Source organism: Venustampulla echinocandica (genome assembly GCF_003357145.1).
Source record: "Venustampulla echinocandica strain BP 5553 chromosome Unknown scaffold_2, whole genome shotgun sequence".
Lineage (NCBI taxonomy): Eukaryota > Fungi > Ascomycota > Leotiomycetes > Helotiales > Pleuroascaceae > Venustampulla > Venustampulla echinocandica.
The window spans coordinates 1,532,585-1,558,001 of record NW_022474207.1 but is presented as its reverse complement, the minus strand read 5'-3'; the positions used below and the strand labels follow the sequence as shown (position 1 = coordinate 1,558,001).

The following is a 25,417-nucleotide window of genomic DNA, read 5'->3' as shown; positions in this document are numbered from 1 at the left end:
AACGGCTCAACCCCGGCCCTTGAAGTTATATTTCCTCACGACTTTTCCCAAGTGTGGGGTTAGACTCGTTTGCAATGGTTCTTAGCATTTCAAAATTATGCGCCGTTTGCAGTCCATAAGCTCGATCCGGTTCTCATTTTGGTAGCTGTGAGTCTTTGGTCGTATAACAGGATCATGGATGATCACTTCTTGCGTCTGGTCATCGAACAAGTGCACGACTTACGTCGTTTTCTTCGCTCTTCTAAGGCTTGTGCAACATCGTCAAACTGGTCAATTAGTTACACCCTCCGAACGCTAGATTCATATTCCAAACCAAACCTCCAACTAGCGTCGATTCATTTCTGGTTGAAGAATTGAGCAACACGTTTAGCCAACCAATCCGCACGATACTTCCTCCGTTCCCTCCAGGGCGGGTCATTGGATTGAATATCTATACTAGCATGGAAATTATCAAATTTTTGATCTCAAACTCTCGTGAGCCTCATAAAGTCATACATATTGGTTGGAAAAATAAGAGAAAGACCTTATCTACTAAAATTTGAGATTTCTACTTCTTTTAGCATCCGAAGCGCTATATGTCGCAGGATATTTATCTCTATAGCTATTTCTTTTTCTAGATGGGTGATTGTCGAGTAGTTTAAAAAGAGGCGTTGTCGACGAGATTCATATGGCTAGAGGCGATTCTTAGTGAGAGCCTAGGGGCTTGGAGAAAGCTTAGGGGGCTCGGCGAAAGCTTGGTAGGCTTAGCGGCTAACGTCCAGTAGTATCCTCTACGCTCCTTTTAGGAATTGTCTCTAGCTACGTTTTTATATGTTAAAATGAACACATATAAGGAACCAGAAAGTATTATTAATTCATAATTCCGAAGGAGTTAAATTTTAGAAGCGTGGTTATAAAGCCGTGAAATCGAGGTTGAGTCTTTTAAGGGTCGGATTTTTCGCGAATTAACGTTAATCGCACATATTACTAGGAGTATCGCTGTAAATTTTTATACTTGTGATTTTCGCCATATAGTTAAGGCTTTACTCAAACTTTTCCATAATTAGAGGCTGCTTTGCGTCTTTTCAAAATGATTTCATATTTTATTCGTACAATTAACGCAACCTGTGACCTTCCTCCTTCTCACCGCGCGCAGAGCTATCAGTCTATCACCTTCGCTCTTAGCTACAAGCTATTTCGAATCGACATCGATGGATTTATTGACCTTGTGAAGGCGATGGCGGTGGCAGCGGTGGGACATTGGTGTTGGTGTTGGTGGTGTTGGACACTGTGGTTGTTGGCGATGCAGGAAGCGGCGAGGCTGACCCATGCTTGGCTCAGCCCGGCCAGTTTGGCGCCGCTATTCGAGCTCAAAATTATTTACTGGCTAATCGTTTATGATTTGTGCAACACTGCTACGGCCGACTGCGTAAATTAATTAACCAAAATTACTGGGCTACCCCGTAATTGCAACTTATGACATGTCAGTAGGAATAGTGAGAATTATTTTAAGAGGCCCGTTAGGCTGCGATGCTCAGGTAGGTGAGCGAGGGGCGGCCTCCGAGTCAGACCAACTAGTATCTAGACCGCACATGTCAAACACCAACATTCTGATGAAGGCTGTGCTTACGGCAGGAGGCTGTGATGAGAGCCACGATTCAAAACCACTCGGATAGGTGTGATATGGAACCCTTTAAACTCATTTAGTTCTCGAATATTGATCCAAAGATTCTAAACAGTTCTTTGTATCAAACAACACGCGTACTTTATTGTCGATATCTAGACAAGCACCATCAACATGGACCTTAAAACAACTCTCCCGTCCCATTCCAAGAGCTACGATGAAAGGATGAAGCAGGTTCTTTTTAATATCCGCCTGTCCAAGAGACTTGTCCACTTCCTCGCTCTCACACTTTTTCTTAATCTTTTTCTAACTTATGGTCTGATTTTTCACCCGCCACCACCAAGTGTTAGACGTTGTGCAGAATTTATCAGGGCGCAATACCCAGAACTAGTTTTGCCGTCGGCCGCAAATGTTCCTAGATCTACCGATATATCGTTGCACAATGATGTGGCAGCACCAGGAAAGGTTGAAACAACTGCGATTGCGGTACGATCAGCGAGTGAGTTCCACCCAACCAATAGAGGTTCGAGGGTTGTTCTGAAATGGATACTAATGAATAACCAAGCGAGTTAGCAAAGAGAGATCGCTTGGGAGATATTAATAGCAGGATGAACATCGCCGCTATATACGTTTAGCCCTTTATCCAAACGATGGCATGGTGGAATATGGTCGCAGCATGCAAATACTTTCATGATAATACCTCGAATACAATCAATTGTCTATGAGGAATTATTTCCAGTGTTATCACAGTAGCTGCTGCGGGGGTTAAGTTAACACTATAGTTTGGAAACGTTGTTGATCTTTATATCAATAACCGAAGAGACATACATCCACAACTCTAAGGTTCGTTGGACGAATTGGGAGTGATGATTGGCCACAACGTTAGCCATCATGGAATTTGGGACCATACCCAGCTGGAGTTAAATTACTCGGATGTGGCAATAGAGAACGAGGACTCGGTGCACGTATTTGGACTTACCAGACCGGATGGCACTGAATCGCAATTTTCCTACCTCGGAAACAGCACTGGAAACCATGTGTTCAAGATGGGTATGGGAGCACCTGTCACAAGTAACAACTCCACGATCCATGGAAGGACAACGGTAACTAAGGGTAAACAGGTGTGTCTTATTTTCTTACGAATTTTCTGTTTCTTTATATGTGAGTTGCGGAGCGGGGTGACGTCTTGGACGCTAAGATAAAATGATAATGGGGGTGCAAGATCCAACTGCAGTTCTCGAGATAGCTCCTAGCTCCGGAACTCTTACCGTAAAATGTTATTTTTCTTTATGCTAACAACATGAATAGTACTTCGCCTGGGGAGGTGTCGATTTTATGGTCGACCCCAACATCAGAGACGGAGGGTACTTGACCGACAGCCAAGCTGATTGGGACGCGGTACTCGCGCAGGTAAGCTGAATTTGGGGCTCTGATCCTACTTCAGACAATCTGCGGGCTGCAGCACCCTATTTCCAAATATATGATGACCTCCACATGGGAGCGGTTACGGCAATCGCTATGTCAGTGTTTTTGGGAGTCAAAGCAGTCTCATTCCCCGCATGGGGCTTGGTACCATTCCTACCCCAATTGCAGTAGGTGCTTGCCTTGCCGATTACGCAATTGGGCCGTTGCAAAGGATGGTTAGTCAAGAGTTGCTGAATGGTTGTTTAGCACTTGGTTTTGTTCTGTTCTGGAGTTTATGTGATTTGGACACGTGTTTCAAGGCTTGGGTCTTTGGTATCTTTGGTCTCTTACAATATATGCTTCTAGTTCTTTGTTTTAAATTATTATTCTATTTGATGTCTCTCACAGCATTATTGCGTTGGAAGATTTTAAATATGCTGGCGTCTGTAGACACTTAAAGGCTGCCTTCTCACTCTGTATTTCTAGGTTTTAAAATGATATAAATCCTTAGCCTTTTTAACTTGCTACAGTGCTAGTCAACTTTCAATAGCAGAGTTTTATAACCCTACTTAAAACAACACGCTTTCTTTCAACTATGGATTTCTTTGTCTAGGTTCTGATATATTTTCGGATTTTCATAAAACTTTATTTCTAGGCGACCTAGCCTACGATGGCGGCCAGCCAACATTGAAACGATGCGGCGATGGGAAAGGACGGTATGTGCCTTGCTGGTGTAGCGGGACCTGCGATTCGCATACTTACTCCTGGAAAAATAGTGTGCCTAACATGTCCATGATTTACGCACGTTTTATCACCGGTTATATTGTCTTGATTGGCGTATTGGGTGTTTACAGTCATAATTCATATATTTCGCTCCAATAGCAAGCATTCCGCAAGTCTTCCACTCTTTCGACATTCAGTGCCTAACCATGCGCCGTTTGAACATGAAAAGACGGGATTTAGCAACTTCTAGCATCCTGTGGCCCCTCTATAGACCGTGGGGAGCCCCTAATAGGGTCAAATGAGATGGTACGATAATCTTGATCCAGGCGATCGGCCCATACTCGAAGAGCTTCGTCAATATCCAGCGAAGAATATTGCAAATCGTAGAATTGCGACGGCAAGGATGACAGTGCTAGCGGCACCTTCTTCTCCGCTACAGCAGTGCACAAGACCTTCTCCAGACGTCCTATGCTGTTATTAGCAACCACCCGAATCTCGTTAACATCAACTATACTTACGTGCGAAGTACCACCTTTGACCACAAGTCTTTAAGCCGTAGATGAGCAAGTCTAGGTTTCGAGGGACTTCGACGGATAGGATCTTCGCGTGGACTACTCTTTTATTAGTACTGAGATGTCTCGAAGTTGGATGGCAGATCGTACCGAGATAAAATCGGGCCGCTACGAATATGCAGAATATCATGTAGGGACTAATATTTTCGAGATCGGCGTCACTACTACCTCTCACTACCGTGCTCATATCATCGCACGCGCTCAGGCAGCGCTGTATGGCATGGTACCACGGCCCATGGACTTCACCAAGACCCATCGGTGGTAACGCTAACCGTTGGTATAGCGAAACTATAGCCCTGTTATATTGTCAGGTCTTTCTTCTTGTTGTATATAAATACAAGACTAAAGCTTACGCATCAAAAGTAACAGTGATCATCACCAAAGTCGAATCAGAAGAATTGTTGGCCTGGCTCAAACTATGCATAGTGGTAGCAGAGCTACGCCATTGCCTCAGGGACTCGTCAACAGATGTGCACTGCTCTTGCCACCGAACTCTATCAACCGCCGACGTCGTATCGAAGGATTGTTGGAGGAACAGGTGGACTTGATAAAGCTGGCGCGTAACTAGTGACAGATATAACGAGAATGCTGACGAGACCTCAGAGTCGCCAAAAGAGGAAAACGCTTTCGCGTCCTCGGGGAAAGCCCATATTGTTTCGTTGCATGGAAACCATGCTTTATCTACCGGCTGTGACAAACCGAGATTCCAGCCTGCGCCGAGAGAAGACATGCTATCTAAGACTTCGGTCATCCAATATGCTCGAACTCTCTCTTCTTGCTCTATTAATGTTGCTGGTAATGAAAGCATACGCGGTGGTAGCATTGACGGTTTGCTAAAGTTATCATAACTGCTGATTACCAGATCTCGTAACCCGAGCTGAATGCCCATCCTGATTTCTGTGTCAGTGCGAGTTCTCAATGACTGACTCCATCTTGTCGAGGAATATTCGCTGACCTTTTACATAGTGCAAGAAGGTTGAAGAACTCGGAAAGCTTCCCGGCACCATAGTCGATGTTGGTTATTATCAGGATGGCTTGTAACGATTGGAGCGATAAACTGCCAATAGCTTGCATAATAACTTCATTTCGAAACTGTGTAGAGAGCTCCAGGCGTTGCTCTCGATTCGGTGGGTTTGATAGGCACCAGTGAGGCAGTGTGACAGCTACGATGGCTTTGAGAACGATACTTAGAGGCGAATCAACCAAGGGGGCGGCATTGTTCTCAACCTCCTCAAGTAATGAAAGTTTGTGAAGAATAGGAAACCAGGAATGATAGCGCTCAAACCACGTGTTACAGAGGTCGCTCAGTGTTTGCTGAGATATTGAACCTCGATCAGATACTGCATTAGTCCGACTACTAGAATGTGAGGATGTTGCAGGCGACGCATTATCAAACACGCCGTCATGATCCGATGGTGCCGTCGGCACTGCCCGAATAATATCGATATACCCCCGTTCTATCCTTCATTAGTGACCCTGTCGACGGAGAATGCGCGGACACGTACGCTGCTCAGATTTCAGGACAACGACCTCCTCTTCCAGCTTGTCTGCATTCCGGGTCAGCCAAGGCATACATGCCAGACGCAGTGAGTGCTCATACCAAGACGGCGCTCTAATGCCGAAACATATCCAGCTCGCAAGCCTCTTTTCCTTTCCGATGAGACATAGCGACAAGTGTGACTAATCTCTATACAGAATCCACAACTTGGTTTCTGACGATCACACTTTACCTTTCTCTGCCGACAGGTCGAACATCTTCAGATATGGCCCGTTAGCGTCTGGTAGAAAAATAGAGCTATAAAGTAGAATACCAGGGGAATCTCATGGAAAACGGGGCTCGATTTCCGTCTAAGTACAGGGACAAGATAAATATAGAAAGAAGTCAAAGAACCTAGTCACTTACACAACTTTACTAGTTTCCATGCTCGCTATATAAACGTACTTTCGCCAGAGGTATATTTTGTTTGATGCTGTCTCGAGATGCCACTATGATTATCCTTGGGAGTAGAGAGTAGGAAGTGCATTGGAGACTGGAGGCCGGAGGTGGGATTTGAGAATGTGGTGGAGCAGCTTTAGTGGGACAATGCCGATCAGTGCAGTGTGAGCCTGTGTATAGCGTGTACAGCGCCCATAGAGTACTGGGCGACTTGCGGGGCCGTGTCGCTACGAGGTTGGGGTGCGGGGATATGCGGGGATAAACCAGTTCTATGGGGTACGGGGAACAGTCCAGTGACCTGCACAGGGCCGAAGTCGCGGGCCATGTGGATTCCGGGCCATGTTATCCCCGCGAGTTCCCCAGAGTCCCGTCCACCCCACTACTCATACTCCCTAAACCACTACCGAGCTACCGCAGCCAGTCCTCGTCCCACGTAAGCCTTCCCCTCGACCTCCGGCGGGCCATCTCAACCGCGAGTCTGCTCGAGTATGGCCTCGTCCGTGCTTCCAGTGTCGTGCTAAACTGCGATGTCTCACTACGAACTACGTAGTATGTATGTGGACCTTGATATTGGGGTGCAGGGTAACGGGACTCTCACGCGTGGCCTGCATTGCATGTCCTCTTAAAACCTGCCTAGACATGGGAGTCGGAAAGTTTGGAGAAATACCCCATACTCCATACCCCGTACCCCATACCCCGTACTTTTGTACTTGGCAAGTTAGCAAGGCATAAAGCCAAAACTAATATATATAGTTATTCACATTTCATCAGCTTCTCAACTCCTATTCATACCAACCTGAAGTTTCTTTACTACTTGGTGTGGCATATCCGTCAACATGGGCATTGCAGATAGATTCAGTGGGCCGTCGCTTGAGATCGTCCTCACAGCGACCAACGCAGCTGCACAAGCTTGGTATGGATATGACCAAGGTGTTATTTCGGGAATCCTTATTGGATCCGATTTCATCTCTACGTTCCCGCAAACCAAAAATTCTGATATCCAAGGTATCACCGCAAGCTGCTTCTCCGTGCGTCACCCAGATGTGTATATAGTATATATTGATCTCAGCTAACGAAGATTGTAGCTCGGTAATCTTGGCGGCTGTTTGATAGCTGCTATATTCGGTGATCGTCTTGGTCGTAAGAATACGCTGAGAGTCGGCGCTGCTATTTCGGCCATCGGTGCCATACTTCAATTCTCTGCTACTACATTTCCACAATTCATTGTTGGACGGGTGATAAATGGCTTTGGCAATGGTCAGTATTTCTGATTCATCTCCCATTTCCTGACGACTAACAAAAAGATCGTATAGGAATGACTAGTTCTACATGTGGTATCTTCCAGGCAGAGTCATGTAGAGGGTCAAGACGTGGAAAGCTATCCGTGATAGTTGTCCTTCACAACGTGGTCTTCTACTGTCTTGCGAGTTGGCTTACACTTGGGTGTTCTTTTGCTACGAATGGTCTCCAATGGAGATTGCCACTCGCTCTCCAGGTAAGCATCCCAGTATCATATCTACCTAACAACCAGCTAATTCTTACATGCAGCTCGTTCCTGCACTAGCACTTGTAACATTACTACAATTTGTTCCCGAGTCTCCGCGATGGCTTATCATGCAAGACAGAGTTGATGAATCTCAAGAAGCTCTCCGTCGCTACCTAGGAAAAGACCTCGCCATCGACGATCCGGTCGTACTCCTCGAGTTGAGATCCATCCAAGAATCCTACAAGATTGAACAGGAATCCGCGATCACTTTCAAAGAGGTCATCTTGTCCCGAGACCGGTCAGCACATCTCAAGCGACTTCTTCTTGGCTGCGGAGGACAGTTCATGCAACAATTCGGCGGTATCAATGCTCTCAACTACTATTTCCCCATTATTCTTACTGAGAATCTCGGTCTCAGCGAACTCCTAGCTAGGATATTGACTGGATGTAACGCCACTTCTTATATGATCTCATCGGGACTCTGTTTCTGGATGATTGAGAACTTTGGTCGGAGATCGCTCATGTTAAGTGGACTTGGATTGCAGTGCCTGGCCTACGTGATGGTCGCCATTTCTGTTGCGATGTTAACAACTGCCCCTACTCAGGTATGAAACCTTATCCGCATATATTATGTTGCCGTATATTAACTGTTTATAGTGGGGCGCCGTAGCTATTACTTTCCTTTTCTTCTACTACGCAGCATTCGGATGCACTTGGGGAATGGTTCCTTGGGTATACCAGGCCGAGGTCAACTCTCTTACGATGAGAACAAGAGGTGCAGCTGCTGCAACTGCGACTAATTGGGTAAGTTTGGATACATCCGCAGCACAAAATCAACAGGAATCATTTCTAACAGTCTTCAGCTTTTTGGATTTGTCTGCACCCAGTTCACCCCAACCGGTATCAGGAACATCGGCTTCCGTTTCTACATCAGTAAGTCTACCCACCCTAACACCAGTATCCGCCAAGCTAACAACCACTCCAGTCTTCGCGGCATTTAACCTCCTGTTCGTCCCAGTCGTCTACTTCCTCTATCCCGAGACCGCAAACCGCACACTGGAGGATCTCGACGATTATTTCGACAAGGATTCCGGCCACAAGACTATCATTCCCATCAGCGACAAGATCGCAAGATCTACAAGTCGTCCTCAGGAGGCAATTGATGCTGAGAGGAGGCGTATCACTGCTGCTGATAGGAAGGGGTCAGACATGAAGGACCCGGTCTATGTGGAGCACTTGGAGGACACTGCTTCCAATCATTCTACATGATTAGCTCGAGCTAGGTCTGCGCTGGCGTAGAGAAAGACTGGGTAGGGAATTTGGTGGTGGTAATTTCTTGATGTTGTTCAGAGATACTTGAATGCTATTATTTATAAATCCGAGATTTTGATTAATATACTGTTATATCGGACTACTTCGAGAAACAAAATGAATCTTAAAGATGAAGGCGTAAGTTAGGTATCTAGTAACGGCACATGAGAAGTACCCTATAGGCTAGTCTACTTCTTGCCAATTGCGAGTAAAGTTCGAATTACATTTTTCTAGGGTTTATTTTACTTTTTCCGAGAGTAAGAAGCAAAACTAAGAATCAAATTTATTATTAATAGAATATTAGTAATTTTTAGAGATTTTGAATACATTGACAGACAAGACAATAAGTGGAAATGAAACATGTCAAGAAAGGAATATAATTTCCATTTATAAAGCATGTACGGTCTGAACGCATATAATTTTATACCACCAATAAGTTAGATGTGTTGTCACACGTTGGCGGTATATTTTGCTTTAGTAATAACTAAAGGTTCTCAATGGACTAGAAGTTGGATCCAGAACTCTTTTTAGAACCTGGTAGCAGGGTTAGGCTTATTTGCAGTCTTATAGCGGAGAGTAATAACGTCTTTCATATTAAAATATGCTCGGTCTCGACCAGACCTAGATGAAACTGGGTAGAATGGACGATCTATTTTGAACCATTTACCCCATTCATGGACGGCGACAGATCCATGATTCATGATTCATGATCCATCTATGATCTGTGGGGCACTGAACGCCGCAGTGCGGGACTCCGGATCCGCCCTGCCGATCGCAGAAACCAAGGTTCGTCCGTCATATTCTCGGTTAGAGTACTCGAGTACTCGTAGATGTCTCATTATTTGTTTGGTAGTAGACTACCGGACATAGCACAGAATGAGGAATTCGTACTTCGTATCTCAAACGCCTATCACGGAAACAGTATCCGGTGCGTACATGTACAGTACCTTGCCTAGGTCCTTGGTCAATGGGCTACTCGAGTACCTACGTAATGTCCACAGCTACCGCGTACCCCTTTACCCCTCGTCGCGTCTCCCGGTCCATCTTTGCCCAACAGCGACGGGCCATGTTGAACCCGAGCAACCAAGCAACCAAGCAGGCAAGCAGCCTCACAGTCTCACAGCCTCTGCCATGCAATTTGATGCAAGCATTCCCCATCATTGAAGCTGCAACACGGTCACATCCCTTTTCATCTTGCTATGCACATACCATCCGGTGATGCGGGATCCGAACTCGAGAGTCAATTGTCTGCGCCATGTAGATTCCCGTGGATTCAAATATGGGCCGTATGGCCTGGCCAACAGCCCTTCCTCAGCTATAAAGGACTGCCCGGGTACCTCATAACTTCCTCTCTACAGACACAAACCACTCTACACTATTCCTCTTACCCATCTGTACACAATGTTTGCTGAGCGCCACACAATCCAGCTTCCGAGCTTTTCCAAGCCAGCTGTAAAGTCTCAAGTGACACCACCACCATCTCCTGCCGCAATCGCACAACAATGGATTGCCAGCCTGGAATCTATACTGCTCAGTAAGGATGCTTCTGCTCTCGGACGCGTTCTACACCAGGACTCTTGGTGGCGGGACATGTTCGCGCTGTCATGGGATATTCGAACGGTCCATGGATTAGACAAGGTGTCCGCCTATTTATCTGACAACTTAACACACACAACCCCTCACAACCTTCGACTTCGAGAGTCTGGAAAATTCGCCCCAAGTCTGGGGACTCCAATCGACGGAGTGGAGTGGATTGAGTCGATGTTCGACTTTGAAACTCGAGTTGGTCGTGGTTCTGGAATGCTGAGGCTTATTCAAGGCCAAGACGGTGTTTGGAAGGCATGTATGATGTACACTGCTCTACAAGAATTGAAGGGATTTGAAGAAAAAGCTTGGGCTAGAAGAGCACATGGAGGAAACAATTCCTTGTTAGGCGGTGCTGTCAAGGGCAACTGGCTGGAGAGAAGAAAGAGACAAATGGAATTCCTTGATGAGGAACCTACAGTGGTTGTTGTAGGCGCAGGTATGTCCCATTAAATTCAGTTGTAATCTGAATACATGGCTAATTTATAACAAGGCCAATCTGGGTTGAATCTGGGAGCTCGGCTTCAAGCACTCGGCACATCTGTTCTGCTGGTCGACAAGAACGACAGAGTCGGAGACAACTGGCGCAACAGATATAGAGTAAGTACAAACACTTGCCCATTTGAACCATCACTAACAAGTCATTAGACACTCGTCACGCATGATCCTGTCCAGTATACTCACATGGCATTTATGCCTTTCCCCGCCAACTGGCCCTTATTTACAGCCAAAGACAAACTTGGAGACTGGTTCGAAGCCTACGCTTCATTGATGGAGCTCAACGTCTGGACCAAGTCATACCCAAAGCCCGGATCCACCTCATATGATGATGCAACCAAAACCTGGACTGTCGAGCTAGTCCGAGGTGATGGCAGCACCCGAACTGTCCATCCGAAGCATGTCGTCCTCGCCACCGGCCACGCAGGCGAAGCCAAGATCCCCACTTTCACCGGCCAGTCCGACTTCAAAGGCAAAGCCTACCACGCCAGCTGGCACCAGGACGCATCGCTGACCGGTGATGCCGCCGGCAAGAAAGTCGTCGTTATCGGCACGGGCAACTCGGGCCACGACATTGCCCAGAATTTCTACGAGAACGGCGCAGAGGTTACCATGGTCCAGCGCAGAGGTACCTATGTCATCTCCGCAGCCAAGGGCCTCTTCATGCTCCATGAGGGCATGTACGATGAGACCGGCCCGCCAATCGAGGATGCAGATATTGCTGGCCAGTCTCTGCCGATCCCAGTGCAGTTTGCGCTGAACGTCGACCTTACCACCCGTATCGCCGAGGCCGAGAAAGAAAATATCGAGGGCTTAACGAAAGCTGGGTTCAAGATTGACTTTGGAAATGATAAGAGTGGCATCTATAGGAAGTATATCACCCGTGGAGGTGGTTACTATATCGATGTCGGCTGCAGCCGATTGATTATCGACGGCAAGATTGCTGTCAAGCAGAGCCCGGACGGCATCTCTCACTTTGAAGAAGATGCATTGGTTCTTGCCGACGGCTCGAAGCTCAACGCAGATATTGTCGTCTTGGCAACTGGATATGATAATATGAGAACGAGCGCGAAGAAGATCTTCGGCGATGTGGTTGCTGATCGACTCAAGGATGTTTGGGATCTGGACGAGGAAGGCGAGGTTAATGCTGTAAGTTTATTCCATCGCAGCTGCCTTGTAAGTATATAACTAACCTATTCTTATAGATGTGGAGACCAAGTGGACACCCCGGCTTCTGGTTTATGGGAGGTAGTTTGGCGCTTTGCCGCACCTACTCAAGATTTGTGGCTTTGCAGATCAAGGCTATTGAAGAGGGCCTTACTCACTAAATTCGGCGTCTTTGAAGCGTATAGAAGCAGAGCATACCGGTTACCATGGTTGAAAGCTCTTTTCTGTTTACCAATATTGCCTATCTTTGCTTTATAATCCCATTAGATTTATTCAATAATGATCATTATGAACTTGACCAGATGTGGGTATTAACGAATACGTGTTTGCTCTGAATATGTATAGCTCTTGGTTTAGATTAGGATTGAATGGCGTGGACGGGAGTAATGGAGCAGTTTCTCGGCCGTCAATATTGGCCGGCCTCTGCAGCAGCAGATACCGGAGTGCCATCGGAGCGTCATACATTCGTCGACTTAGTGTTTGGTAATGTCGTACAATTGTGACGCTCCGCTGGCCCTCTGGGGGCTGTTGCCGGAGGGGCCGACAGAAAACATTGATAATCCGCCCTGTTAATAACTATTACGTATGTTTCATTTTCAAATATTATATTTATATTATTTAGATAGAATTAGGACTAAATAGGATAGAAGCTTACCACTAATAACCGATGGGCCCTCTCGTTTTATTCCAGCTCTATTAGGGTCTGTCCAAGTGTTCAATCGTTGTCAAACGCCTTCGGTGCGACAGAGTACGTGAGAACCGAAGCAAAATTCGGGCATAAAATCACAGCCCAACAGTTCTGATAATCTGGAAAGTAATCTAAAGTTACTAAAAGGCTTTTAAGCTAAGGTAAACCTTGTGATTGATATGATGAGCCAACTTAAATGTCTAATTTTTATTTCGCGCCTATATACTGTCGCTATACTAAGAACTAAAGACTTTGTCATATCCCGTCAAAGTGAATCGATACCGAACATCATTATTCTTCATTCTTGTCACTAAATGATCAATGTTAGCTTCCAGAGACAATCGATTCTTCAAAATTGGAAAAGGAATCTTACCAGCATCAGCTAGTCCTTTTTCCGAAATTGGAATCTCTTCCACCCAACTCTCAATTCCCTTATCGGCCGCCAACTGCAACATAGCCAGCACCTCCTTTCTGGATCCCAAGTGACTCGCACCAATCAAACATCCATTCTCCATAAACATATTCGACTTAACCTCCTGTCCCGAACCCTCTGGCAGCCCCACGCTGATCCATTTGCCGTGGACATCAAGTAGCGAAAGATACTTGCCCAAATCAAACCCATCGCTGCTATTTGCTGTATTTACAATTAGATCAAAAGTCATACGATGAGCCTCGTTCCAGTCCTTGTCTTCAGTGGCGATAAAGCCGTCGGCGCCCATTTTCAACGAATCAGCTTCTTTGGCATGGGACCGTGAAATAACCCATGTCTCAGCTCCGAGGGCTTTGGCAAATAGCACCCCGAAGTGTCCGATGCCACCTAGTCCGACTATGCCTACTTTCTTGCCTTTGCCGGCGCCGTTGCGGACTAACGGCGAGTACGCAGTCAAGCCAGCACACAGCATAGGGGCTACCTGACTAGTCTTGAGCGCGTCAGGAATGGGGAAGACCCAGTGCTGCATCTCCAATTAACCACCGTAGAAGCAAAATTAAAAGACAAACTCCTACCTCATGAGCGCGAATATGGCTCGCATAGCCGCCTTGAGAGATAATTTCCGTTTCGGGCCACTTGGCGCCATAAGTGTCTACTTGATGGCGACAATAGGTCTCGTTGTCATTTTTGCACTGTCTGCAATCGAGACAGGAGAAGACCTGGGCACCGACGCCTACTCTTTGGCCTTGCTTGATAAGAGTGACCTTTGGGCCGACGCGGATGGCCTTGCCGACGACCTCGTGGCCAACGCAGAGGGGGAAATTCTTAGGTCCCCATCCGCCGGTGATGGTGTGAATGTCAGAACCACAGATACCGCAGGCTTGAATTTCTACGTCGACATCGTAGTCTTCGAAAGGTTTTGGTTGGAACTATGGCAATTAGTAAATCTTTGGAATTTGCGGTTTCGGTGATAGGAGAGTTAGGTACTTCTCTCTTATGGAACGTGGTCCATGTCTCGGAGCTATCAACCTGGTAGCCTGTGAAAGATTCTGGATACATTTTGAGGGTTATGGAAAGTTTATTATGAGGTAATGTTTTAGCTGCTGAGATAAAGAGCGGTTCACGAGAACCTCATTATATAGACCTGTACTCTAGAACTGGCTAACAGGGCGGCGGCCGTTGACGTCCGGCCGGGCATCGAAATCCGCAACCGTGGCTTGGTTTGCGGGCGCAGGGACCGAAATCCTCCGGTTCAGTGGAACCGTAGATCTTGTGGAGTAAGGCGGGGAGCGAACTACTCGTAGGACCCGCTATTGAGATCATCTTCTAACGTGTTCCTTGGGTATTTGCTCGTTGTTTTGTTTGTTTGCTATGCTGGCATCAAGTGACTGTCAAACCGGGTATAGGTGGAGCTGAAGAAAATCAACCAGTATAAGCTTAACGTATCACTGATAACCAACCTAGTCTCGTCATCCTTACAGTTGCTATAATTATATAATATAACAAAGGCGCGCCTAATATAATAAATGGCAGGCAGTCCATATAAAATTCTAGGTACTTGCATTAAACAATGCAAGCCAAAACAAAAATACCCGTCAGTTATTGACAACAGGGGTTTATTTGATTTTCACTCGTGTTCAAAGTGTCCTATGACTTGTGCAAGCCTGCTTCTACATCATGGAAATGAGTTACTTTGTCGATTTCTATTTTCAAAATAAATGGCTAAGAACTAGTAAAATCTTCTGAGAGCAGAACAATAGGAGCGGCTATCAATCCTCATTGACAATCAGCACCTTAATAGCCCCCGTCTTAGGATCCGCGGATGTCTCAAATGCCTTTACTGCATCTTCCAACTTAAAACGATGCGTAACAAGCTTATTCATATCGATGATCCCACTCTGCATTAGCCGGATTGCCCTCGGCCACGTATTGGAGTAACGATATTGAAACTGTAAGTCCACCTCGCGCGTACTCAGTCGCATGAACGGAATATTCATCTCGTTCTTCCCAACTCCAATAACAAAGACCTTTCCTCCAAACTTGGAAGCCCAGATCGCAGCTGAGATACTGCTTTCTACCCCGGTACATTCTATAGTGATAGCGGGCTCAATACCACCCATGGCCGACACGATATCCTTGGAGCAGTCTTCTGGAGATTTTCGCTCAATTTTAACAGTTTTCACAGATGGTACGAGTGATTTTGCGATCTTCAGTCGTCCTTCATCGATATCCGTAATCACAATCGGCTCTGCACCCGCTGCGCGGCAGCATAGAAGCGTAGTAAGACCAATAGGGCCAGCACCACAAACAAGCACAGGATCGCCCAGCCTAACACCGCTCCTTTCCATTGCAGCCAAAGTAACACTCAAAGGCTCAAGAAGTGCACCCTCTTCAAACGACATGTCGCCAATTTTGTGGCACCAGATAGCTGGATGATTGAGGTACCTGCGGAGTAGCCCGGGATAGGGAGGCGTGGACATGAATTTCATTTTCTCGCAGCCGTTATATCGACCCGTGAGGCAAGGTTCGCATTCATTGCAGATTAGACCTGGCTCGATAGCCACTCTGTCTCCGACTTTGAGGTGTGTGACGGATGGATGGGCTGCCAAAATGATGCCGGCGCTTTCGTGGCCGAGGACATGATTGCCTTCGACAATCATAGGTCCTATACAGCCAGCATGCCAGAAATGAACATCAGACCTTGAACGATATTAGCGATTTTGGCCCACCGAGTCTGTAGATAAGAACACTCACCCGCAAATACCGGTAGTCTTGATGCAAACGGTGACTTCGCCAGGCTGCAAAGACTCCCCCTTCTCGATATTCTGAGCGTCGGGTAGAGTATCTGCAACCCATAGGTCATGTGCAGGGTTGGTGTACACTCCAATGTTTGGTTTCAGAGAAGACGACATTGTTACTGTGGTTGAAATAAGAATATCGGTCTTCCGGGGATTCCACACAGGTTATTCATTTTTATTCCAAGGGGTCTTCAACGACCTAATATTGCGCTCTACGCCACATAAAATCGTGGCACGAGCTCTTGGCTCTAAGAGCAAGCAGAGTAGTTGCCTTGAAAGATCTCTCCGGTGTTAGAACTCCGACGCTATCAAATCGAGGCATCACACGTGTTGGGAAAGATTTTACTGCGATGTAACTAACTGCCTTCAGTTTCCGATGTACTTAGCTTGACTACTACTCCATTTATGCGGCATCGTATTCCCGTAGAAGTGGGATGCCCTAAGTTTCTGTCGCCTGAGTACAATTGTTCTAACTCCTGAGAATCATGTTCGTGAACTCGTAGTTTGAGGCTGCTCACTTGCTATTTGCCCAGACGGCGAGCGGCGCCCGTCGCCCACCGCCCCATGGAGTTAAAGATCGCCAGCACCAGCAATTTCTGAAGCTACTCCATTGTCCATAATCCCCACAACTCGCTCGTAGACGCTATATTATCTTGACTTATTATTAGTATGGGGTAGTGAGGGGTAGAGCTGACATCTGGTGCGAGTTCTCCGCACGCAAGACATGGCCCGCCGACGGCATTCTAGATGCGTTATTAGACTGTTGTGATGCTGGACAACCCCATTCTTCGTCGACAATCCTTGGCACTTGGTCTCGACAACTCTCGGTTAGCAACTGCAAGGACTCAGGGGATAGACTCAGGGGATAGACTCAGGGGTCAGCCACATATCATCTCCCAAGATACTTGATCTATTACGACGATCCACAACCCCTTTTCTTACTAAGTTTGTAGGGAATTGAGGAAATGCTCAAAGAGCTAGCCTTAGTCTGGATACTGGAATAAAATGCAAATCCTTATCAAGGCTCTGAGTGTGCCTCGGTCACCTGATATTCCCCACCCGACAATACCATTGAGTTTCATGGTGATAATAACAATGAAACAGTAAAAGAAGGCGATACTATTATACATTTTACGAGGGAATGTGAATCCCAACCATGTCACGCGTTATGAGCGAAGAAATACGCCAGGTGAGCATTGACACTCCCGATTCAGGCCCGAGGGCAGAACAGGTCTGCACCGAATGTAAGAGGAGGAAGAGTAGATGCAATCGTGCCTTACCGGCGTGCCTTCAATGTTCGAGGTATCATCGACATTGTGTTTACGAAAAGCAGTGGAAGACTCCTTTGACAAGAAGGCATGAATCAAATCCACCTGCGACTAATGCACGTAAAGCTAATCTGCGTGTTCAGGCATCTCACGGAGGTTGAAGCAGAGCTCGCTCGGGCAAAGGCCTTGCTTCAACAAATTCGTCCTCAAGCAAGAGCCAGACAGCTTCTCTCTCCAACGTCTTGTCAAGTTTCTATTCCGGAAGCTTCAAGTCGGGATTCTCGGAACTTATATGGAAGCGAGAATCCGGTCGCTCTCACGCCTCATGACGAAAGCTCATCGATAGCCGGCCAGCTTCAATCCTTCGCCACCACAGAAACTACTAATGATACAATACGACAAGACTTTGAATCGGATACACAGCCTGTGTCTAGTTCCAATGGGCTGAGTTCCTCGTGGCCGTCATCTGCAGTGCGGAGTCAAGAAGTTCGGCCAAACATGACGAAGCGTGCCGTTGTATCTCTCGAGTCAACTACACCACATGGATTGTTTGAGTGGGATGAGCGAATTGGTGCCCCCGGCGAAGAGAGTTCCCCGGATGGAATGGCTAGTCTCACCAGCGGTAATGATGAGGGTGGTTATCTTGGTATATTCCACCATCTTTTCCAAGTCTGAGAAGTGGCTAAATTTAGAGATAGGAGTTGCTTCTGGGGCAGCACTTTTGCGACTAACAGATACCGGACCATTGAGCTCATCTTTGCAAAAGAACTTTCGATTTTCTGGCTATAATACATCTGTTTTGCATTCGGAGCCTGCTCCGAGCCGGTTAGAAAGTTTTGTTGATGCCTATTTTCAGACATATCACGTATCTTATCCAATAAGTAATTTTCTCCAAGTCGTTTTACGTTCCAACCTTAGCTAATATAGAAGCAGTTCATGAGCCGACCTTTCGAGCAGAGTTTATGGAAGTCATCCAACGACCCCCACACAATGCTTGGCACGTGCTACTTTATGTGATTGCAGCACTCGGTGCATTCTGTGGAGCAGTGGAATCAACGGAAGTAGATCTCGCGTTATTCGAGGAAGCAAAGAAGAGGTTTTCGGTTGATATGCTTGAAACTGGAAGCATTATCCTCGTCCAGGCAATGGCCCTGATGGCAAATTATCTTCAAAAGCGTAACAAGCCGAATTCGGGATATAATTATTTAGGGTTGGCGAGACGTATGGCAATGGGTATTGGATTGCATAAAGAGTTCAATAATTTGGAAACTAGCTTGTTGAAACTAGAACAGAAAAGGCGGACGTGGTGGTGTCTATTCGTGTTCGATGCTGGGGCTACGATCACCTTTTCCAGACCTTTGGATACTCCAACTGGTGGCATCGAGGTCGCCCTACCACTGAACGTTCATGATTTTGTATGTATCCATGGTTGATGAAGTTCAAGTATATTTATTAATAGAATTAGGATCTTACTGCTTCCACAAGCCACATTCCCAATGAAACGGAGCAAACAACCACATATACCCACCTCCGCCTACAGTCAACCTTCCACCTTGCAACTTCTCGCATTTACTCATGTATAATATCTACACCACTCCCTTCAGCAAGTGAGCTCCTTGATCTCGACGATACCTGTATCGGCGAATGGATCACATCCGTCCCAGTCTTCTTTTCCGAGAGCGTGCTCCAACTACCCAAATTCGCACTTTGTCATGCCGCTCTCCATTGGCGATACCGCAACTTCCGTATCCTAATGTATCGACACTTTGTCATCCAGCGCGTTATCCTTAAACCGAAGACCCAGTCATCCACAGCTCTTCCAGTACAAGGGAATTATGAGCTTCCCGTTGCCGACGTTGCGATACAACGCTGTACTGCAGCAGCAGCAGAAAGCATCGATCTTATCACGGCCTTCTGGAACCGCCCGGACCATAGAACTATGATGGCTTGTTGGTACGCACTATACTTCTTGTTTCAAGCTGCTATGATTCCGGTGATATGTCTCCGCAACGATCCACAGGCCGAGGCGGCGCTTCGATGGCGGGATCAGATTCGCAAGAGCACCTTGACGTTAAAGAACATGACGGATCTAAATCCCGCTGCGGGGAAATGCTTAGAGGTTATTGATGTTATTTGCGGGGCATTCTTGGACCAGAATGATGAAGTTCATTTGCAAGAGCCGACGAAGGAAAGTCCACAGACTCAGCTAAATAGTCTGTATCCGTGGCTCTGGACGCCGATTCGTTCTGGACAGTTTGATGTTGAAGATGCTGCTATGTGAGTTTTTCATTGTCTACTACGGTTCACTTGATATCAAATAGCTAACTTGACATTGAGATATAGGCAAGATTCGTCGATTATGGACTTTTTCGATCAGCTTCAGGCACTAGAATAAAATGTGGAAACTTACCACCCAAATTCAACATTATTCTATTCAGTTGACTGGCTATAAATTAACGTTTCATATAACCAAAGAGCAGGGAATGAACAACCATACTGCAGGTAAGTATGTTATATAGAACCTGATATTGATCCAAGAGGATATTATACGGAATTTCTTGCAACACCTGTTCGAAGAATATATTTCTTGAAAAATAAGTCCAGATTTGTAACCTAAGGGGCATATAATAATCTATGAAATATGCCGCGAAGACAGTTCTCGAGCTTAAGGCAAGGTATAACCCTGTTTCCGCAGTTAGCAATTGCCGCTAATTTGAAGTAAAACACTCTTACTCCATCAATGACGAGGTTTGCTCCTGTCATATAGCTTGATGCATCTGAAGCACAGAAAACGTATGCCTACAGCAGTCATTGTCAGTCGAGGAACGTATTAGAGCATGAGGACCCAGTGTATTCTCAAAACCAACACTTACCCCTTTCAACTCATAAGGATCACAAAGCCGCTGTGCAGGAATCAAAGTAAACCACTTCTGCCTCCACTCTTCCGGATGCGTCGCCAACATATCCGTGGCGATGAACCCAGGCGATACGCAATTAACCCGGGCAAAATCAACCCATTCCACAGCTAGTGATTTTGCAAGGTGCACAAGAGCAGCCTTCGAAGCATTATACTACCGTCTATTAGCTCATTTTCCTTCTTCTGAAAGACCACATTAAACTCACCGCCGCCTGTTTCTGCGGAATGTTGACTAAAATCGCGCTCACGCTCGCTGTGAAAATGATATTACCCCTTCCCTGCTTCTTGAAAATTCGGGCGGCAGCCTGCGCTGTGTAGAACGCGCCATCGAGGTTCACGCTCATGACTTCAGAAAACTGAGCTGGTGTGTAATCCTCAGCAGCGGAGTAAGATGCGATTCCAGCATTGGCCACGACGATGTCGAGATGGCCGAAATCGAGCTCGATTTGCTGCAGTGTCTTCTCGATGCCGGCGGCGTCGGTGACATCGGAGCGGTAGCACTCGGCTCTGATGTTGTTCTCGGAGGCGATTGAGGCCGTGATTCCAGCGGCATCGTAGCTGGTCGAGCTGTAGATAATGGCGATCTAGGGAGGCTTGTTAGAAAGGAGTGAGAATCAGTCTAGGGTCATTGGACGCACGTCTGCGCCTGCTTCGGCGAGGCCACGAGATATCTCAAGGCCAATGCCTCGAGCGCCGCCTATGATGCAATGAAGTCAGCTGGATGTTAAATATATGTAAGTGGACTTAGAGCCGAACCTGTAATGGCGGCCACTTTCCCCGTTAACGAAAAGACCTTTGAAACATGCTTATTATCAGGCTTTTCGAGGACCATGATGTATATTAACGACGTAGTTAAATCAAGAAAAATAATCTTCGGATTTTACAAGGGCCCATTGTATGCACTCGAGGGGATGTATCTCAAGTATTAATCATCTCCTACTCGCTCCATGATCGCCGTGAACCGGTGGTGGGGTTCCGAGATGCGGGGATGGATCGCCGTGCCTGCTATTTCCGGGCGAGTGTTCACGTAGGTACCTTGGTAGGTTCAAGGTACCTGGAGGTAGGGAGGTAGGCTCACATAGTATGCGCCGTCTTTGCTCAAGTACGGCTCGGCGCCTATAGGGGCCAGCTTCTAAATTATTGTAAATTCTACGCTCTAAGTCATGCAACAGTTGTTTTTCAATTTGAATGAACCCATCACGAGCTTAATTAGCACAGAAAGTCACGTGCTGACGTTTCCACAGCACCTTGTCAAGTTCGGATCTAAACAGGTGCTATACCCAAATGGGAAAAGTGAAAGTGGGTCTAGCCCCGTTCTCCCGGCTCATGACTTTTAAAAGTTTTATAAAACAGAATAAGCTGTAAGTGGGCAGGCCTGGATTCATGGGCTATCAGGCACGGGCCACGCGCCATCAACAAGATTGTCAGACTCAAATCCACAATATCATTAACAAATAACTTTTAATCCAGGAGCTAGCTCTACTCCTAAAATATACAGTGTCAGATTAATCCAAAGTAGCTCGACCAACTAATATGTTAAAATTACTAGCTCAAACTAGCTAGTTTCATTCCAGTTGGCTGAGTTGGTCTTACTGTTAGTTACTCAGGCTCCAACCAGAAATCGACCAAAATGTCTTGCCAGTCTCTGTTCTCCTCCCTTTACCTTTCCACTCTTCGAAGCTTGGTGGCTAGCCACTGTAATTGACAGTCTACTCAACTGAGCTAAATAATTACGTTTACAAATGCTCTACACAAATAATTCAAAGCCCTTGCCCATTATTACAGAACCATACCTCTGACATACGTGGGATGCGTTGTGTCACTCTCAAACAATGCTGCCTTGACGAGACATACGAAGCCGGACCACAGTGAAACTGTGTTCGCTTGCAAAGTCTGCGATTAGAATTTCAATTGAAAGGACTCTCGCGATCGACATGCGTCTAACTGTTGGGAATGACTCCGATCCAAAAGCCGAAACGCTATCAATCTACAATGGGCTGAGATTCATATTCCTACTCAGATAGGGAGTATCATGGGTGTTAAAGACTGGCAAATCAATGATGTCATCATGTGTCCAATTTGTGGGAAACTAGTAATATGGCGATATCATATGCAGACTCGCAGTCGAGAGTTCAGGACCAAAGCAGCTTATCTCAGCTAGCCTGATCATCGTAAGTAAGATTTACCACATCGTTATGTGCTTTAACTTCCCTTTCAGCCAATTACACCTAATCTAACCTCTGATATCTTATATTATTTTCGTCAAGTTTTAACGACGATGCTCTAGGAGCCCAAAGAAGTTCCCAAGGAACCTAAAGTGGACACTTTCTGAAAAGTGAACTGCGGCCTAAGGATTAGCTTGGTTCAGAACATTGTTGCCTTGTGGCTATCTGGTCTCAAGAGGTTGAGACATCGTAGTTGACGAAAGACTTGCACGCCCACGCGATAGCCTTCTTTGTCAGTTCTTAGGTCTTTGACCTCAGGACTATAGCCGATATATTTAGACGCTTTTGTTACGGGCGTGATGTTGTACTGCAACGTTTGGTATTACACAATCGGCGCTGCTGGAGCCGTACTATGTCACACAGAGAACAATGAGGTCTTCAGGAAAGTCCAAACTTACTGTATGGCGAAAATCTGCGAGTGTAGGACGAATCCGAAGTCCCTCTATAGAGCAGACAGAATAAAAGCGCAAATAGTGTGAATGCGACCGCAAAGAGAGTAAAACGACAGAGCCAAACTAAGGCCTGCGAATCCTTGGTGTCTACGCAAAAGAGGCTTCAAAGCGTGTGTCACGGCGGTTGTTCTAGAAGGCTTTTCTGAGATGAGACGTTCCTCGGTGGAACTGGTTGATAAGACTTTTCCATCTCGCTCAAAACCTTTACCGGGTCAATGGACTTGGCCAAAACGTCCGGAGATATGGGAATGGGAAGCTAGAGATACGCGAAGACGTCGATGGGAAACGAAAGCACAGAATAAGCCACTATGTATTTTTACTTGCTCAAAATATTAGAGACACTGTAGAGGAGCTAGAAGGACCCTCAGGATTATCAGGAGGAATCGTGGATAAAATAACCAAAAGACTACAGTCAAGGTACTGGTCATCAATTGGGCGGTAGGCGCGGTGTCGGATTATCGTCGTTTGGTCATTTGGCTAAAGAAGTCTAAACCATGGTTTAATGTTCTTTTGAGGAGGTGAATATTCAGGGCGCACTCAGGTACTGGCATTCCAGGACGACTAATAGTCACAAGATCCAGTCACTAATGTAAGTATAGCAAATTAAGCTTGTATTCGTAATTATCCTAACTGGCCAGCTTCTCCCTGGTCCAGTTGCATTGTGGTGAATCGCATGTATTGACGTACGTGTGTGTAAAGGGGAGAGTGAGTGCTAGGAGCTTATATGCCCAGGTGGCTCCACTTATCCACGTGCTAATTCTAGTACAGGTGACAATAAGATAAATAATTGGTGGTCCCTTGGATCCCCACCACAACACTAGAAGCAAGATTGTGGGCTCAAGGGCGGAAGATACTTTAGAGCACGTCGGTGGCGATGAGCACAGCCCAAACGAGACAGAGTGCCGCGACACGTATGAAGCGGCAATGGGAGTAAAGGATTCCCGGAAGTGTGAGCGAGCCCTAAGATGGAGACAAGGTCACAGATGATTCATGTTGTGTTTTACACGAGGACCAATGGGGTGGCCTCTATTGTTTGATGCGTTGAAGTTTCGCTAAGCTACGGGTCCGGAGGATGTGTGATGGGACCCTGGAAAGATCTTGCCAAAACGGGAGCTCTAAGCCGTGATCCGCAACAGGGTCAAAAAACCCGGTCTACAACACAACAGCTCTTGGTTCGCCTTTGGAGACCAATTAATACCGAACCTCTGTTTTGAATGTGGTATAATCCGAACAAGACTACCTATCAGAGATCAGGATCTTGCAGGCTGCGTTTGATTCAACTCAGTGGTGTTCCATATGTTGTCGTATTCGCATACTAACTACTCGTACCTATGTTCTATAATACAAATTGTATTATACAATTGTACGTGGGTGTGTGGTAGGTCATCTCGATTAGGCCGAGTGCCGTCTCTCCGGCTGGAATACATCCGGAAATGCCTCGATATCTAACACTACCTAATCTACACATTTACTTATATATACGTACCCTTCATCTTATCATAGTTATCCGTTTGTCTTCATCTCTATTGCACATCATCGCTTGACGCGACAGCTTTCTCTTCTCTTCTTCCATTCACCATTTCCGGTTTCCCGCAAAACTTCCCTCCTCCCTTTTAAAATTCATTGAAATGCATTCCTCTTCTGTCCTTCTTGTCGGAGCACTGGCCGCTCAGGCAATGTGCCTCGGCGTCACGCCCTATGGTGGCATCGTCCAACGATACGCTGTTAGTCACTTGCGAATATCACCATAGAGAATAGGGTTAACTTTTGCAGGCCCCATTGGCAGTCATCGCTATGCCAGCTGTCGGTATGCCTTTGTTTGGCAGCGTTGAGAGTAGAGAGGTAAGCTACCACGACACAGCAATACGTCGAATGTCCGCTAACATAGTGTAGCCAGTTACCAACAGCAACACCAACATCAACGACGGAGACTCTAGCATTAGCATCACCAAGAGCAATGACCCAAACGCCGTCAATACCAACATTAACAACGGAAAGGCTAAAACCAACAAAACTGGTAACGCTAACAACGGCGGAACAACCAACACTAACACCAACACCAACAACGGAGGCTCTAGCACTAGCATCACCAAGAGCAATGACCCAAACGCCATCAATACCAACATTAACAACGGAAAGGCCAGCTAGATCCTTGGTCGTGGCATGGGTTAATGTTCCGGGGAGCGTTGTACGCGACTTCGCAACAAACCAAACGTCAAGTATTGGGATACAGAGAGGTGGGGTTAACAAAAAGATCAAGGTACCTGCAAGTAGTCTAGTTGTGATTAATATACTCTGCAGTTGGCTTAACTTCCGCGTCGCCACCTATTCCAAGTAATCAGTGATATGAGAGTG

General features: G+C 46.4%; 9 protein-coding genes across 9 annotated transcripts; 5 read left to right on the top strand and 4 right to left on the bottom strand.

Annotated features, from left to right (window-relative positions):
* Window positions 1–1,777: 1,777 nt before the first annotated feature.
* Window positions 1,778–3,022, top strand: BP5553_04871 (uncharacterized protein; the record flags this gene model as incomplete). The annotated part of the gene is made up of 3 exons (XM_032013494.1): window positions 1,778–2,102; window positions 2,447–2,724; window positions 2,912–3,022. The coding sequence occupies 3 exons, from the start codon at window positions 1,778–1,780 to the stop codon at window positions 3,020–3,022; spliced, it is 714 nt and encodes a 237-aa protein (XP_031870094.1).
* Window positions 3,023–3,966: 944 nt separating this feature from the next.
* On the bottom strand, window positions 3,967–5,874 carry BP5553_04870 (Uncharacterized protein; the record flags this gene model as incomplete). Its single annotated transcript, XM_032013493.1, has 6 exons — window positions 3,967–4,196; window positions 4,249–4,341; window positions 4,393–4,598; window positions 4,656–5,192; window positions 5,258–5,759; window positions 5,808–5,874. The coding sequence occupies 6 exons, from the start codon at window positions 5,872–5,874 to the stop codon at window positions 3,967–3,969; spliced, it is 1,635 nt and encodes a 544-aa protein (XP_031870093.1).
* A 1,200-nt stretch (window positions 5,875–7,074) lies between these two features.
* On the top strand, window positions 7,075–8,993 carry BP5553_04869 (uncharacterized protein; the record flags this gene model as incomplete). The annotated part of the gene is made up of 7 exons (XM_032013492.1): window positions 7,075–7,266; window positions 7,324–7,495; window positions 7,552–7,733; window positions 7,787–8,329; window positions 8,382–8,528; window positions 8,588–8,657; window positions 8,710–8,993. The coding sequence occupies 7 exons, from the start codon at window positions 7,075–7,077 to the stop codon at window positions 8,991–8,993; spliced, it is 1,590 nt and encodes a 529-aa protein (XP_031870092.1).
* A 1,443-nt stretch (window positions 8,994–10,436) lies between these two features.
* Window positions 10,437–12,445, top strand: BP5553_04868 (putative Flavin-containing monooxygenase YUCCA3; the record flags this gene model as incomplete). The annotated part of the gene is made up of 4 exons (XM_032013491.1): window positions 10,437–11,058; window positions 11,113–11,219; window positions 11,268–12,266; window positions 12,323–12,445. 4 exons carry the CDS (start codon window positions 10,437–10,439, stop codon window positions 12,443–12,445), a joined length of 1,851 nt encoding a protein of 616 aa, XP_031870091.1.
* Window positions 12,446–13,208: 763 nt separating this feature from the next.
* BP5553_04867 (putative cinnamyl alcohol dehydrogenase) lies at window positions 13,209–14,461 on the bottom strand (the record flags this gene model as incomplete). Its single annotated transcript, XM_032013490.1, has 4 exons — window positions 13,209–13,282; window positions 13,346–13,925; window positions 13,978–14,331; window positions 14,390–14,461. The coding sequence occupies 4 exons, from the start codon at window positions 14,459–14,461 to the stop codon at window positions 13,209–13,211; spliced, it is 1,080 nt and encodes a 359-aa protein (XP_031870090.1).
* A 710-nt stretch (window positions 14,462–15,171) lies between these two features.
* On the bottom strand, window positions 15,172–16,314 carry BP5553_04866 (L-arabinitol 4-dehydrogenase; the record flags this gene model as incomplete). Its single annotated transcript, XM_032013489.1, has 2 exons — window positions 15,172–16,102; window positions 16,157–16,314. 2 exons carry the CDS (start codon window positions 16,312–16,314, stop codon window positions 15,172–15,174), a joined length of 1,089 nt encoding a protein of 362 aa, XP_031870089.1.
* Window positions 16,315–17,582: 1,268 nt separating this feature from the next.
* On the top strand, window positions 17,583–19,863 carry BP5553_04865 (uncharacterized protein; the record flags this gene model as incomplete). Its single annotated transcript, XM_032013488.1, has 5 exons — window positions 17,583–18,114; window positions 18,167–18,349; window positions 18,402–18,883; window positions 18,934–19,745; window positions 19,812–19,863. 5 exons carry the CDS (start codon window positions 17,583–17,585, stop codon window positions 19,861–19,863), a joined length of 2,061 nt encoding a protein of 686 aa, XP_031870088.1.
* A 270-nt stretch (window positions 19,864–20,133) lies between these two features.
* Window positions 20,134–21,217, bottom strand: BP5553_04864 (Oxidoreductase; the record flags this gene model as incomplete). The annotated part of the gene is made up of 6 exons (XM_032013487.1): window positions 20,134–20,151; window positions 20,202–20,267; window positions 20,342–20,539; window positions 20,592–20,969; window positions 21,024–21,082; window positions 21,142–21,217. 6 exons carry the CDS (start codon window positions 21,215–21,217, stop codon window positions 20,134–20,136), a joined length of 795 nt encoding a protein of 264 aa, XP_031870087.1.
* Window positions 21,218–24,690: 3,473 nt separating this feature from the next.
* On the top strand, window positions 24,691–25,210 carry BP5553_04863 (uncharacterized protein; the record flags this gene model as incomplete). Its single annotated transcript, XM_032013486.1, has 3 exons — window positions 24,691–24,786; window positions 24,836–24,904; window positions 24,956–25,210. 3 exons carry the CDS (start codon window positions 24,691–24,693, stop codon window positions 25,208–25,210), a joined length of 420 nt encoding a protein of 139 aa, XP_031870086.1.
* Window positions 25,211–25,417: the final 207 nt, after the last annotated feature.